Source organism: Dromiciops gliroides, chromosome 1, assembly GCF_019393635.1.
Source record: "Dromiciops gliroides isolate mDroGli1 chromosome 1, mDroGli1.pri, whole genome shotgun sequence".
In the NCBI taxonomy this organism is placed as follows: domain Eukaryota; kingdom Metazoa; phylum Chordata; class Mammalia; order Microbiotheria; family Microbiotheriidae; genus Dromiciops; species Dromiciops gliroides.
The window spans coordinates 516,611,519-516,625,025 of NC_057861.1; the positions used below are offsets into that span (position 1 = coordinate 516,611,519).

A 13,507-nucleotide genomic window follows, 5' to 3' on the forward strand; every position below is an offset into this window, starting at 1 on the left:
ATATGACTAGACATAACTTCTCTGAAAGCTAGGAGTTTTAATAGGCTTCAACCTTAATAAAGACCAACATTGCATAATAGCAACCAAAAAAGCCATTGCGACATTAGGCTACTTTTAAAGAGACACAGTATCCAAAACACTGGGAGGTCTATTGTAGTCCCTGGTCACATGACAGTGATATTATGCACAGATCTAAGCATATTTTGGTAAAGTCTACAAAATTCTAGAGGGGGCAATCAGGATTATGAAATGTCAAGATCGTGCCACATGAGGCTAGGTTTAATACAACTAGAGATATCTGGTCTAAAGAAGAAGAGACATAGCAAAGAAATATAACAATAACCTTCAAGCATTTGAAGGGCTAGAAGAGGGACTACATCTGTTCTTATTCTAAGAAGACAGACTTTGTAATAATGTGTGGAAATTGCAGATAGGTAGACTACTCAATGTAAAACATAACTTTCACAAATTGGGAGAAATTCCACACAAGTACAATGGGCCACTTTGAAAGGTATTAGATTTCTCCTCATTTTAGGTCTTTAAGTGAAGCCTGGAGGGTTGTTTATTTGGTATGTGGTAGAGGGGATTCTTGTTCACTCTGTTCCTTTTTTTGGTTGCTATTACGCCATGTTGGTCTATATTATGGTTGAAGTCCATTAAAATGCCTAGCTTGCAGAGAAGTTATGTCTAGACACATTTCCCCCATGTTGTATTTGCAGCATTGATTTTTAATGAACATGAAGGTTAGACCAGCTGGCCCCTAAAGTTACTTCCAACCCTAAGATTCTGACTATAAGAGACAGAACAATAGAGTAAATATAAAGTGAAAAATTCAAATATATACAGAGTAGTTTGGGAAGGAGAGCACTAGCAGCTGGGGGATTAGGAAAACTTTCATGCAGAAAGTGCTACCCGAACTGCATCTTTAAAAAAGTGAGGAACTCTAAGGAGTGATGATAGAGTGCATTCTTGGCATGTGAGACACCAGTTCAAAGTCATGGAGACAGGATATGGAATGTCAAGTGGGAAAATTAGAGAGAAGTCCAGTGTACCTGAACCCCACACTATGAAAGAAATAGTATTTTCCAGGGTGTTTGGGAAGATAGATTGGAACCAGACTGTTAAGGGCTCTAAAATCTAAACAAAGCAGTTTATATTTTATCCTCAATGCGATTGTTAGTTATGGAAGTTGAGTAGGGTATTGACATATTCATATCTGTACTCAAGGAAAATTTCTTTGACATCAGTGGAATGGATAGAGACTTGAAGCAGGGAGACTAATTGAAACCATTGCAATAATCCAGGTAAGAGGTGATGCAGGGGAGGAGGAGGAGGAGGAAGAGGAGGAGAAGGATGAAGATGAAGCCCCAGAAGAGGTGACGTTCGCCAGCGCCCAAGCGGAGGCCAAAGAAGACGAGCGGCGCCTGCAGGACGCTTTGCGCAGGGACAAGGAGCTCCTGAAAGAGAAAAAGAAGCGGCGGGAGGAGCTGTTCGCGGAGCTGAAGAAAAGAAAACTACTTCCAGCCACTCTTCTAGAGGAATTAACTACAGCTCCCCAGGATAAAATAAATGAATCATTACCCAGACTGCAAAAAGGTAACACAGAAAATGAGAACAAAGGAAAAAAAGAAGAAAAAAAGTTCCCTACACGAGTAAAGAAAAGGTATGTGGCCTGTAGATTAAAGGACCAAGATCTGATAGACAAGGCAGCAAGCAGCCAAAGGCTTCATACAGAAGTATTTATGTGGTCGAGGGAGCAACAGAACTACTGTAAACACATTTCTTTCCCTTGACAACAAGAGATTGTCAGTTAAAAAAATCTGCCATGCAATTTGTGAATAATAATTGGGGAGCAGAAAGAAAACAAAGTGCTAAGAAGTTCAAAAAACGGTGGATGCATAAAAAGAAGATAGCTTCCAGAAAACCAAATATTATTTAAGTTCCCCTGTTAAAAAATCATGCAGAATTAAACCTGTTGATTTTAGAACTTGTGTCATTCTGAAATCATGGGAATTGAGGGCCCCTCTTATGAAGGACAGATTTATTGGAAATTAACAGCTGTTAATGACTAGCAGGAAAGTAAGGTCTTTTCTCAGTACTGGCTTCAGCTATCTTTATTGTCTAATTGTCTGTCACTTTTGGTCCAGAATAAGAATTGTCTACTACTTGGGAATATTATTGTCCAGTACAGATCCACGGAACTCAGACCACACAAAAACATCATGGTTTATAAAATGAGATTTTTAGGCAGAAGGAGGATTTGAGACCATTAAGTCCCTTCATTTTGCAAATAAGGAAACTGAGTCTCAAGGCCCAGGGTCACACAACTAACTAATGTCTGAAGCTTTCATTTCAAAAGGAACTGGAAGAAATAACCAATAGTACAAATGTGTTCTTGGTCTGACAGGCTTCAGTAATGCCCATCTTCCTGAAGAATGAATTTCCCATTTCTCTGTACCACTGACTTGTTCCTTTTCCCCCTTCAAGCATGGAACATACTGTGAAGCAGGCTACTGGTTAAACCAACATTCCTAAATTTATACCCCAGTAGTCATGACCAAACTAATTAGCATCAGTATTTTTAAGTTTTTTAATTTAAAATTCATACAACTCTAATATCTGTAGAAGTAAATTTTTAATGGCTGGTTAATAATTATGTCACTACATTTTTATTGCAATATAGTACTCATTTAAGCACTTAAAAATGGAAGGTGTACAAATATTAAATTAAGACACTGTAAATTGACTAAATATTTGGGTTTTTATATAAATAAAGGTCGTAACCACACAAAAAAAAGGGGTGATGCAGGCCTGAACAAAGGGTATAATTAAATGGGTAGAGAGAAGGGATCAAATGTAAAAGAAGTCATGAAGTTAGAAACAAGATTGGCAACTCATTAGATATACAAGAATAAGGAAAAAAGAGAAGTACAGAATAATGAAGACATTATAAATCCAAGACACTAGAAGGGTATTAGTGCCTTTGATAGAAATAGTGAAGTTTGGAAGTGGAGAATATTTATAGGGAAAAGATATTGAGTTCTGCTTTGGGCAAACTAAGTTTGAGATATCCCTGGGACACAGTTTGAAATGTCCAGTAAATAATGGTGGAAAATAGAACTTGCAAGAAAAGGTTTTTATTGATATTTAATTGTGTGTTTTTCTGCTGCTTTGACTCCTTGCCTCACCAAACATTTTGATTTTGACTTTCAATTGTTGATTAAAGGAAGTTAGAATTTCTGAAACATGTTAGCTTTTCAGATTCAATTCCTTATTTTTGTTTTTTGATGCCTTTAATAGGGCAATACTGTTTTCAAGTTTTCTACCTCATGTGTCAAATAGATATTGATGTAAAGTTATTATTATTTTTGTCATTGTTAGTTTTTCAGTACTTCAAAAGATCTGTTGGTCCATTGGTGTGGATATTTTCTGGTCCATGCAGATTGCAGCCTGTCCTTGCCAGAACAGATAATCTTCATGAGAAAAATAAACCACAGCCAAAAATGAGTAATGGTAATGAGTTTCCCTAAATTCAGCTAGGCTGGTCCTCATTAGACAGATATTCAATCTGTCACTTGACATAAACTCAAAGCCATTTCAATTTAATAGTAACTCAATCAGAGTTTATACTCCATTCAACCTAGGATCATCTCCACACTATAATGAAAGATCAGAGTCAATATTAATGCCTGCTCCTAAGGAAGCCCAAGACAGAGGACAAATGGAAATACATCAATTATCTGTTTCACAGGCTTGTCATAAGAACCAAGGAATATTTTAAGTGTTCTGTGACACATTGTGATATACCAAGGAAGTCACAGTTTCCAGGCACAATAATTCATGCCAATTCATTCTAGGTAAATATCCTTAGCAGCAAAGTGTGGACTGGTTTAAGTAATATTCATTATATTATACATTTATTCGGATATGCAAATAAATGAACATGGTACCACTTTGGTTCTTCACTAGATACTTACAGTTCCTTCTGGGTCAACTAAAAGAAGGTGTTTGACTTGGCCATTATGCATCCCTGTCAGGACATAAGATCCTGGGTTGGTGGTGCTTTTCCTGACAAGGAAGTCCCCATCTTTTTTCAGTAGCTGCTCTGCTTCTTTCCTGCTCATTTCTCCTTGATACCAAGGCTCTGCCTTCAACTCTTCCATCACTCTCCAATCAGTTGGTCTGGATAAAATAGGGCTGGTGTTTTCCACTGATAGAGCCTTATTCAACAAAGGCCCTACAGTTTGGTTCTTGAGGGCATCTTCGAAGGGTCCTGGCAACAACAGTAAATACAAGCAATAAATCAATCAAAAGGAAAGTGACAAAATCTCATCTATCTGATCAATTAAAAATAAGAGGATTATAATAAAATGGCTACTTATATTATTGGAGGTATATTTAATTATTAATGTAATAAGATATAATAAAACCCAATTAAAACCTTGGGACACTGGACTTAAAGTCAGTAAGATATGGGTTCAAATCCTGCTGTTATGTTTAATACCCTAGATGAGTCACAGAGGTATTAGACATAGATGACCTCAGTTTCCTCATCTGCAAAATGAGAAGGTTTGGTTTGATGGGCTCTAAGGCACCTTCCAGTTCTAAATCAATGATCCTGGGATCATAGCCAATTTTTGATATAGTTTTTTAAGAAGCAACATTTTATAGAAAGACATATTAGCCAGTTGACCACTTGTCCAAGCTAAGGTGCCATATTTTGTACAAAGGGACATATAACTCCTTTTGCATATTTAATTGGATAGTCAACTACATTTTTAATATATTATATAGGGGGCAGCTAGTGGCGCAGTGGATAGAGCACTGGACCTGGATTCAGGAGGACTTGAGTTCAAATCTGGCATCAGACACTTGACATTTACTGGCTGTGTGACCTTGGGCAAGTCACTTAACCCTCATTGCCCTGCCAAAAAAAACAATTTTTTTAATACATTACATAGGCTCAGGAGTCATTCTTGTAGGAGTGGGGGGATGGGGGTGGCGATTGGAGTTAAGTGACTTGCCCAGGGTCACATAGCTAGTGTCAAGTGTCAGAGATCAGATTTGAACTCAGGTCCTCCTATATCCAGGGCCAATGTTTTATCCACTGTGCCACCTAGCTGCCTCCGAAATGTCCTTTTTAACAATTTTATTGGTATAGGAATCTCCAGTGAGGAAATTTCCTTTACTAATGCATTCAGCTAATTATTGTTGTTGAGTCATCTCAGGCAGGTCTGCCTCTTTGTGACCCTATTTGGGGTTTTCTTGCCAAAGATACTTGAGTGTTTGCCATTTTTTTGTCTAGCCCATTTTAAAAATGAAATACTGAAGCAAACAAGGTTAAATGACTTTCCCAGAATCACACAGCTAGTAAATGTCTTCGGGCATATTTGAGCTCATTCCAAGTCCAATGCTATATCTACTGGGCCACCTAGCTGCCCCTTACCTGATTATAATTGGGAACTATTACAAAAACTATAGTGATAATACCATATGGTAGTAAGAACATTGGACTGAGAGTCTATTATTAACTCTACAACATTAGAATGATCTTTTAACTGCACTGGGGTTCATATTTTAACTTTTTCATCTATAAAATAAAGTTAAGTAAGATATAAAGAACGCAAAAGTCCATTCCTGTTTTAAATCTTATGATCCTTATAATCTCTAATGTTCCCATCAGCTTTAAAATAACTCATCTCCATGTAAGTATACTGAGCAGTATTTTAAGGTTGGGAATGAGGTAATTCCTTCAAGGATCCAATCTGTTTTTGGAGAATAAACTAAGAAGGTGTGATTTTGATGTAAATTCTATAGGAATTTAACCACAAGACTTGTGCTATAAGATTTAGAGCTATAAAAGGCCTTCCTTAGTGATCATCTAATCCAACTTTCTCATTTTACTCATAATGTACCTGAGAAGAATTAAGTTCACAAAGATAAAAAGTAACAAATCTATAATTCAAACCCAAGTCCTTTGATTGAAAATCAGAGTTCATTCCTATTCCAGGCTGGTTCAATTCAATTAAGCCAACATTTATTAAGTGTACTACACTCTGTCTTTGTGAGTGAGATTTTCCCCACCCCTTAGTTATTAGATATTTAATTACGATAATAATCAGCATATCAACTAAAAATTGTGATTTACTATATCTAGATATTTTATTGGTTGATTAAGTAAATAATAGAGCTAATCTCAATGTTGGATGATTAGCAATGCTGTATGATCATCGAGTCTTGCTAGAGCATCCCTAGCCACCATCTGTCGCTTCTAGACATCATCCTCTCCACCTCAGCATTTGGTGTCCAGTAATTCTAGTTGGCAGATCGTGATTCTGATTAGCCATCCTAGTCTGTTTAGCGATCCTAAGTAGCTTCTAGGTAACATCTATTACATCACAGTTTTCAGATCATGGTATTCCCCACTAATGGCAAAGCTAGTGGCTAGAAAGCAAATTTTGGCTGATGAACCAATGATTGCAAATTTGAGAGGAAGTTTATCTAGAATTTGTAAGCCCTGTGAGGATATAAAACCCTGGTGAGCCCCAAGCTCAGGGTCTCTCAGGACCTACACCTTCTTGAGACCAGCTTTATTGTGAGACTGGTCCTCTCTCAATAAACCTATTTTCTTCAGACTTAGGATTTTTCACAACATCTGCTGGGTAAACATTGTTGCTTCTTCAACTCTGACTTTTCAACTCTCAGGTAAATGAACCAATCCCACTGTTCCTCAGAATGATCTGTGCTTTGTGTAGTTATGAATATGAAGATTTCTAAAAAGCTTAGTTTCCAGAAATTAAAGCTCTCATTCCCTATTCATTAGAGAGAATGATTATTTCTCATCCCACAACAGAAAATAGCCAATTTGATGATGACTTCAAAGCTACTCCACTCATAACCTAGAAAATGACAAAGATTATCACCATATATCAAAAATCTATTAGCAAAGAATAAGATGAGATCCATGAACTTAACATAACAGCCTACATTAAAGCATTCCAGAAAAAAATATTTTAATAGGAACTTACTCATGTCAAATAAATCTTTTCTTGGGCTGTTGTCTTTGGTAGTATCCACAGGTTCACTGAATACACTTTCAGCATCTCCTTGAAGGGCCTGCAAAACTTGAATATTTACACGTTGAGTATTCACATAGATTGGTGCCTCTCCTAGAGAAGTTACTTGGGATTTTCCTTCTGGCATATTATAGCTATCCAAAGAACCTGTCAAAAGAGAATATACCTTTTGTCATTATTATAATTATGGAAATGAAGGAATTTAGCTTAGGTTATACAGAAAATTAATCTTTAAATGATGCAAGTTTCTTGGACCTAACAATGAAACGGTTTTATAAATTCTTTTCTAAATGTTTTATTTATTTTATTCTGAAGTTTAGAAACAAAACAAGTATTTCCATAAGGATAGAAAAAACGTAATTGCACATGAAACCACCAGCTATTATGTACAATTTGCTATTCCTTTTAAATATATCATGTAACTTTCTTTTTTTCCCTCCCCCCCCCACCCTAGAGATGGCTACAATTAGGCACAAATATGTGTATATACATATGTAAAATAATTCTATACAGAATTCTATTTATCAATTCTTTTCTCTGGAGTTGGTTTTATGAAAAAAATTAAATAGCTAAACCATTGGTTACTTTGATTTAAAAAAGAGGGAGAAAACCAAATCACTAGAATTAAAAAGAAAAAGCAATAATTTACCACAAAAGAAGATAAAATTAAAGCAATTGTAAGGAGTTATTTTGCCCAATTAGATGTCAATAAATTTAACAACTTAAGTGAAAAGGAAGAATATTTGCAAAAACCAGATAAATTGCCTAGATTAGCAGAACAGGTAATAGAATATCTAAATAGACCTATTTTAGAAAAAGAAATTAAACAGGCCATAAATTAGTTTTCTAAGAAAAAAGCAAAAGAGCCAGATGGATTTACAAGTTAAATTTATCAAACATTTAAAGATGAACTAATTCTAGTATTAAATAATTTATTTGGAATAATAGGCAAATAAGGGATCCCACCAAACTCCTTTCATGAAACAAATATGATACTGATACCTAAACCAAAAAGAGTAAAAACAGAGAAAGGAAATTGTAGACAAATTTCATTAATGAACATACTTGCAAAAATCCTAAATAAAACACTGAATAAAAGATCACAACAACAAATTTTAAAGATTATACATTATGACCAAGTGGAATTTAGACCAGGAATTCAGGAATGTTTAACATGATGATTGTATCAATAATAAAAGTTTAGAAATCATATGATTATATCAATAGATGCAGAAGAAGCTTTTGATAAAGTACAACACTCATTTCTATTAAAAAAAAAACTTGAAAGTATAGGTATAACTGGATTTTTCCTTAGATTGATCAAAAATATTTACCTAAAACCATCAGCAAATATTATTTGCAATGGGGATAAGCTAGAGGCCTTCCCAGTAAGAACAAGAGTGAAACAAAGATGTCCACTGCCATCAATATTATTCAGTATTGTATTGGAAATCTGAGCAATAGCAATAAGAGAATTAAAAAGAAATAGAAGGCATCAGAATAGGGGACAAAGTAATAAAACTATCTCTTTTGCAGGCAATATGATGATACACTTGGAAAATCCCAAAGACAACTAAAAAGTTAGTCAAAACAATTAATAATTTTAGCAAAATAGCAGGATATAAAGCAAATCCATATAAATCATTAGCATTCCTATATATCATAAAACCCTATAAGAAGAGATAGTAAGAGATGTGCTATTTAAAATAACTTTAGACAGTATAAAATACCTGGGAATACACCTACTCAAACAAACCCAGGAACTAAATGAACAAAATTGTAAAAAAAAAAAAACAACTTTTAATACAAATAAAATCAGATTTAAATAGTTGGAGAAATATTAGTTCTTCATGGATGGGCTATATAGATTCTTATTCTTCCCTTTAGGTTTCTGAAGACAAGAACAATAAGAATGGAACATGAATTCCAACTAAGGCACTTTTCCTCATGTCTCTTTAAGAAACACAGGGGAATGACAAAAATCCCTTTGACTCTGAGGATTTCTGGAGAAGCAAATTTTCCCATGTCTACCCCAGTGTAAGATGGATATATATATATATATATATATATATATATATATATATTTTTTAATTGAGGCAATTGGGGTTAAGTGACTTGCCCAGGGTCACACAGCTAGTAAGTGTTAAATGTCTGAGGCTGCATTTGAACTCAGGTACTCCTGACTCCAGGGCCAGTGCTCTATCCACTGTGCCACCTAGCTGCCCTGATATTAAATATATTTTTATAGAGGGGTTTCTCTCCATCTTCCCTCCATTCAAGTATTTCTTTAAAAAAAAACCAACCCTTTAACTCCTGATAATATGCACATTTAAAGTACTTTTTCACCAAAAAGCTCAATGTACTTTCACATAATTTATCTCGTTTATTCTACCAATAACCCTGTAGGAGAGAAGGAAGCCGATATTACATGAATTTTATTGACATAGCACCAAAGGTAGCTAGGTACTAAATATCACATACAAAAGTCACAATCTATCCAATATTCATTTCACACCATTAGTTATAGTAACCCATCTGAAAGTTATGCAACAAAGACATTGATATTTAAAAAAAAAAGAGGTCTTCTTTAGCATACTTGTCCAACCATATGTAGGTATGTTTTAAGTATCCAATGGTGTATTCTAGGAAAAATAATTCATTCTGTTCAATCCCAGACTCACTTAATAGATTCATAATATATAACTGTTCAATATATTGCAAGTATTTAAATGGTACAAGCTCTGTTTCTAATGGATTTAAGGAAATTGCACCACTGATGTTAAAAAATTTGCTTTGCATTTTTTGTATTTTTATGCAAATAAAACAAATGTAGCCAAGATCAGAAAAAAGCATAAAATGGGGGGGGAGGAGAATTTTATAGAAAATTTCTCTGACAAAGGTCTCATATCACAAATATATAAAGAACTTTGTAAAATCTTTAAGAATGCGAGTCTGACCCTAATTGATAAATGATCAAAGGATATGAACAGACAGTTTTCCAATGAAGAAATCAAAACAACTTATAGTCATAAGAAAAAATGTTCTACATCATTATTGATTAGATAAATACAAATTAAAACAACCTTGAGATATCATTTTACATCTATCAGAGAGCAATTTGAAATTATGCCCAAAGAGTCAATAAACTGCCTATACCCTTTGACCCACCAATACCACTACTATGTCTATTTCCAAAGATGATTTGGGAAAAAGGAAAAAAGCTCTATGTTCTAAAATATTTACAGTAGCTCTCTTTGTAGAGGCAAAGAACTGCAAATTATACAGATGCCTGTCAATTGAGGAACGGCTAAATAAGTTGTAGTATATGATTGTGATGGAATACTACTGTGCTATAAGAAATGATGAGCATGGTCTTAGAGAACATGAATAGACTTACACAAAATAATGAAGAGCAAAATTAGCAAAACCAAGAGAACATTGTATTCAGAATGTTGTTTTCAGAATGACTGAGCTACTGAGTCATTTTGACTATTAAAAATACTCAAGTTAACTACAAAGGACATGTGAAGGAAGATGCTAACTGCATCCAGAGAAAGAACCAATAAATAGAAGTATGTATAGAATGATTTAACATATGTATGTATGGATATATGTATGTATGTATATAATGGTAGTCATTTCTGGGGGGAAGGGGAAAAAAGAAATTTACATAACTTTATTATATATTTAAAAGGAATAGTAAGTTGTATATAATTGATTTTCAGTTTCATGTGCAATCATCTTTTTATTATATTATATTATGGAAATACTTGTTTTATTCCATAAATTTTAAAGCTTTTTTTTTTTGCGGGGCAATGAGGGTTAAGTGACTTGCCCAGGGTGACATAGCTAGTAAGTGTCAAGTGTCTGAGGCCAGATTTGAACTCAGGTCCTCCTGAATCCAGGACCAGTGCTTTATCCAATTGCACCACTTAGCTGCCCCTTTAAAGGTATTTTAATTTGAAAAAATATCTTTACAGAAAAAATATTCCTTTGAAGAACATTAATAAATATGTATGCTACAGATATGCATGTGAGAATGCATATGTCAAAAGCAATGGTGAGAAATATTTACATCATAAAAGAACAATTAACAAATTTATTAGTTGTCTTACCATTAATGTTATTCTTTATTGAAATAGCTCATTGGTTCAAATGTAGGCTACTCCTAAATAAAATTCATTTGAATTTTATAATTTTTAAGATGTAAGGGGGGAAAGTAAGCCTTAGAGTCAAGAAGATATGCATTCAAATCCTTCCTCTGACGTATACTAGCTGACCATAAACATGTAAGTCATTTAACTTCTCAGTGCCCTGGACAACTTTGTAAAAATAAATTACGAATGGGGGCAGCTAGGTGGCACAGTGGATAGAGCACCAGCCCTGGAGTCAGGAGTACCTGAGTTCAAATCCAGCCTCAGACACATAACACTCACTAGCTGTGTGACCCTGGGTAAGTCACTTAACCCCAATTGCCTCACTTAAAAAAAAAAAGTTACAAATGACTTACTTATCTGAATCATTAGAGGGAGCTTCACACAAGTTCCCCTCACCTCACAAATCCTAAAATCACAAACTCAGAACAAAATTAAAAAGAAAAATACTTATGAAAATCATATTGAAGAATATATGTATATACATAAACATATATACATATACACATATACATACATACACACATATGCACACTGTGAATGGCTTTGGCAATTTTATTTTTTACTATTTCTTTCATTTCAAATACTTTGACCATAAGGGTTCATGTGAGTATTTTCTTCTCCAGTCATGCAGAAGGAAAGTCTTCTAAGACTTAGAAGAGAGGGCAGCTAGGTGGCACAGTGGATAAAGCACCGGCCATGGATTCAGGAGGACCTGAGTTCAAATCCAGCCTCAGACACTAGCTATGTGACCCTGGGCAAGTCATTTAATAGTTCCCTCATTGCCCCTCCCCCCCAAAAAAGATTTAGTAGACAAGTCTTGGAGAGTTGTGGCCAAAAAATACATTACCCTCTGATCAACCTAAAGATGAACATCTCCAAATTTATCTAACCTAAATCCTTTTGTCCTTCAAGGATTTAAGGACATTCCATGAATGTATGATTTAGAAGCCACAACCAGACTCTTATTTGAAGACTTTCCACTTTGTTAGGATCTTTCCAGAGATGGTACTTTGGGGACCCAGGGTCACTGCCACATCATGATGAGGCATTGTAGTGGGATTTAAGGGGAGGTCCAATTCAAATAGTTGTTTTGTTCACTTATTGCTACTTTTCCTCTTTTCCCTATCTTCCCACATTTTATCATTGCTACCGTCCACTGATATGAAGATCATGATGATAAGCCTGATTTTGTATAAGCATATTTCATATAATCTAGGCATGGGGGAATGGGAATGCTATTCAGCCTCTATTCAGACCAAATTATTATCTGCTTTTAGTGAAAGCTGTTTGCCCAGGGTGACATAGCTAGTAAGTGTCAAGTGTCTGAGGCCAGATTTGAACTCAGGTCCTCCTGAATCCAGGGCTGGTGCTTTATCCACTGCACCACCTAGCTGCCCCCTCTACTAAGTCTTAGAAGATTTTCCTTCTGCATGACTGGAGCAGTTTATTTAAAATGTTGTGGATTGTCATCTCTGATAAAAGTAGAACTAACAGACAAAAAAGTAATTAGTCTGAGAATAGAGGTTTACATAAAAACAAAATAAATTTGCTAATTGTTGTTCCCTGTCATAGACAATAGCATTCAGCTTTTGGGGGTCTGCCTAGAATTTGTAATAATGGCTATAAAACATGTAACAGAAATTCATTAACAAGGGTCCTGTATATAGTTGGATTATAAAAGATAACAATAATAGTTCCCATTTATATAGCACTCTGAAGTTTACCAAGTGCTTTTATCACAACATGGTGAAGTAGTGCAAATCTAAATAAGGGAAAGGAAAAAAATATTATTTTAATAGAACTTGGGCCCACTAAGAATTGTTGGTATGATAAAAAAAAATAGGGGCAGCTAAGTGGTGCAGTAAATAGAGTACTGGCCCTGGATTCAGGAGAACCTGAGTTCAAATGCAACCTCAGACACTTGACACTTACTAGCTGTGTGACCCTGGGCAAGTCACTTAAACCTCATTGCCCCACAAAAAAAAAAAACAAACAACAACAAAAAAAAACCCAAAACTTCCCCTTCTTGAAAAGGTGGAGAAACAATAGAAGGTCTCTGACAAAGAAAAGTTGGAATTTGCACATGTTTCCAAGTAAATTGAAACTTCCTTCTCCATGATGGTTATTTGGAGCAGCTAGGTGGTGCAGTGGATAAAGCACTGGCTCTGGATTCAGAAGGACCTGAGTTCAAACCCAGCCTTAGACACTTGACACTTACTAGCTGTGTGACCCTGGGCAAGTCACTTAATCCCCATTGCCCCGCCAAAAAAATAA

At 35.2% G+C, this 13,507-nt stretch overlaps 2 protein-coding genes across 2 annotated transcripts in view; one reads left to right on the top strand and one right to left on the bottom strand.

Annotated features, from left to right (window-relative positions):
* The window catches only part of SHC3 (SHC adaptor protein 3), a 173,326-nt gene that overhangs the window by 15,436 nt on the left and 144,383 nt on the right, over positions 1-13,507 (bottom strand). The window contains exons 10-11 of the mRNA XM_043979902.1: positions 7,029-7,223; positions 3,978-4,273 (exon numbers count right to left, since the gene is read on the bottom strand). Coding sequence (XP_043835837.1) covers positions 3,978-4,273; positions 7,029-7,223 — 491 coding nt within the window. The remainder of the gene's footprint in view (positions 1-3,977; positions 4,274-7,028; positions 7,224-13,507) is intronic.
* LOC122737289 (nucleolar protein 7-like) lies at positions 738-1,987 on the top strand. The gene is given in 4 exon segments (XM_043979771.1): positions 738-743; positions 1,305-1,702; positions 1,704-1,812; positions 1,814-1,987. Coding segments are annotated over 4 exon segments (639 nt in total). The 3' UTR covers positions 1,940-1,987.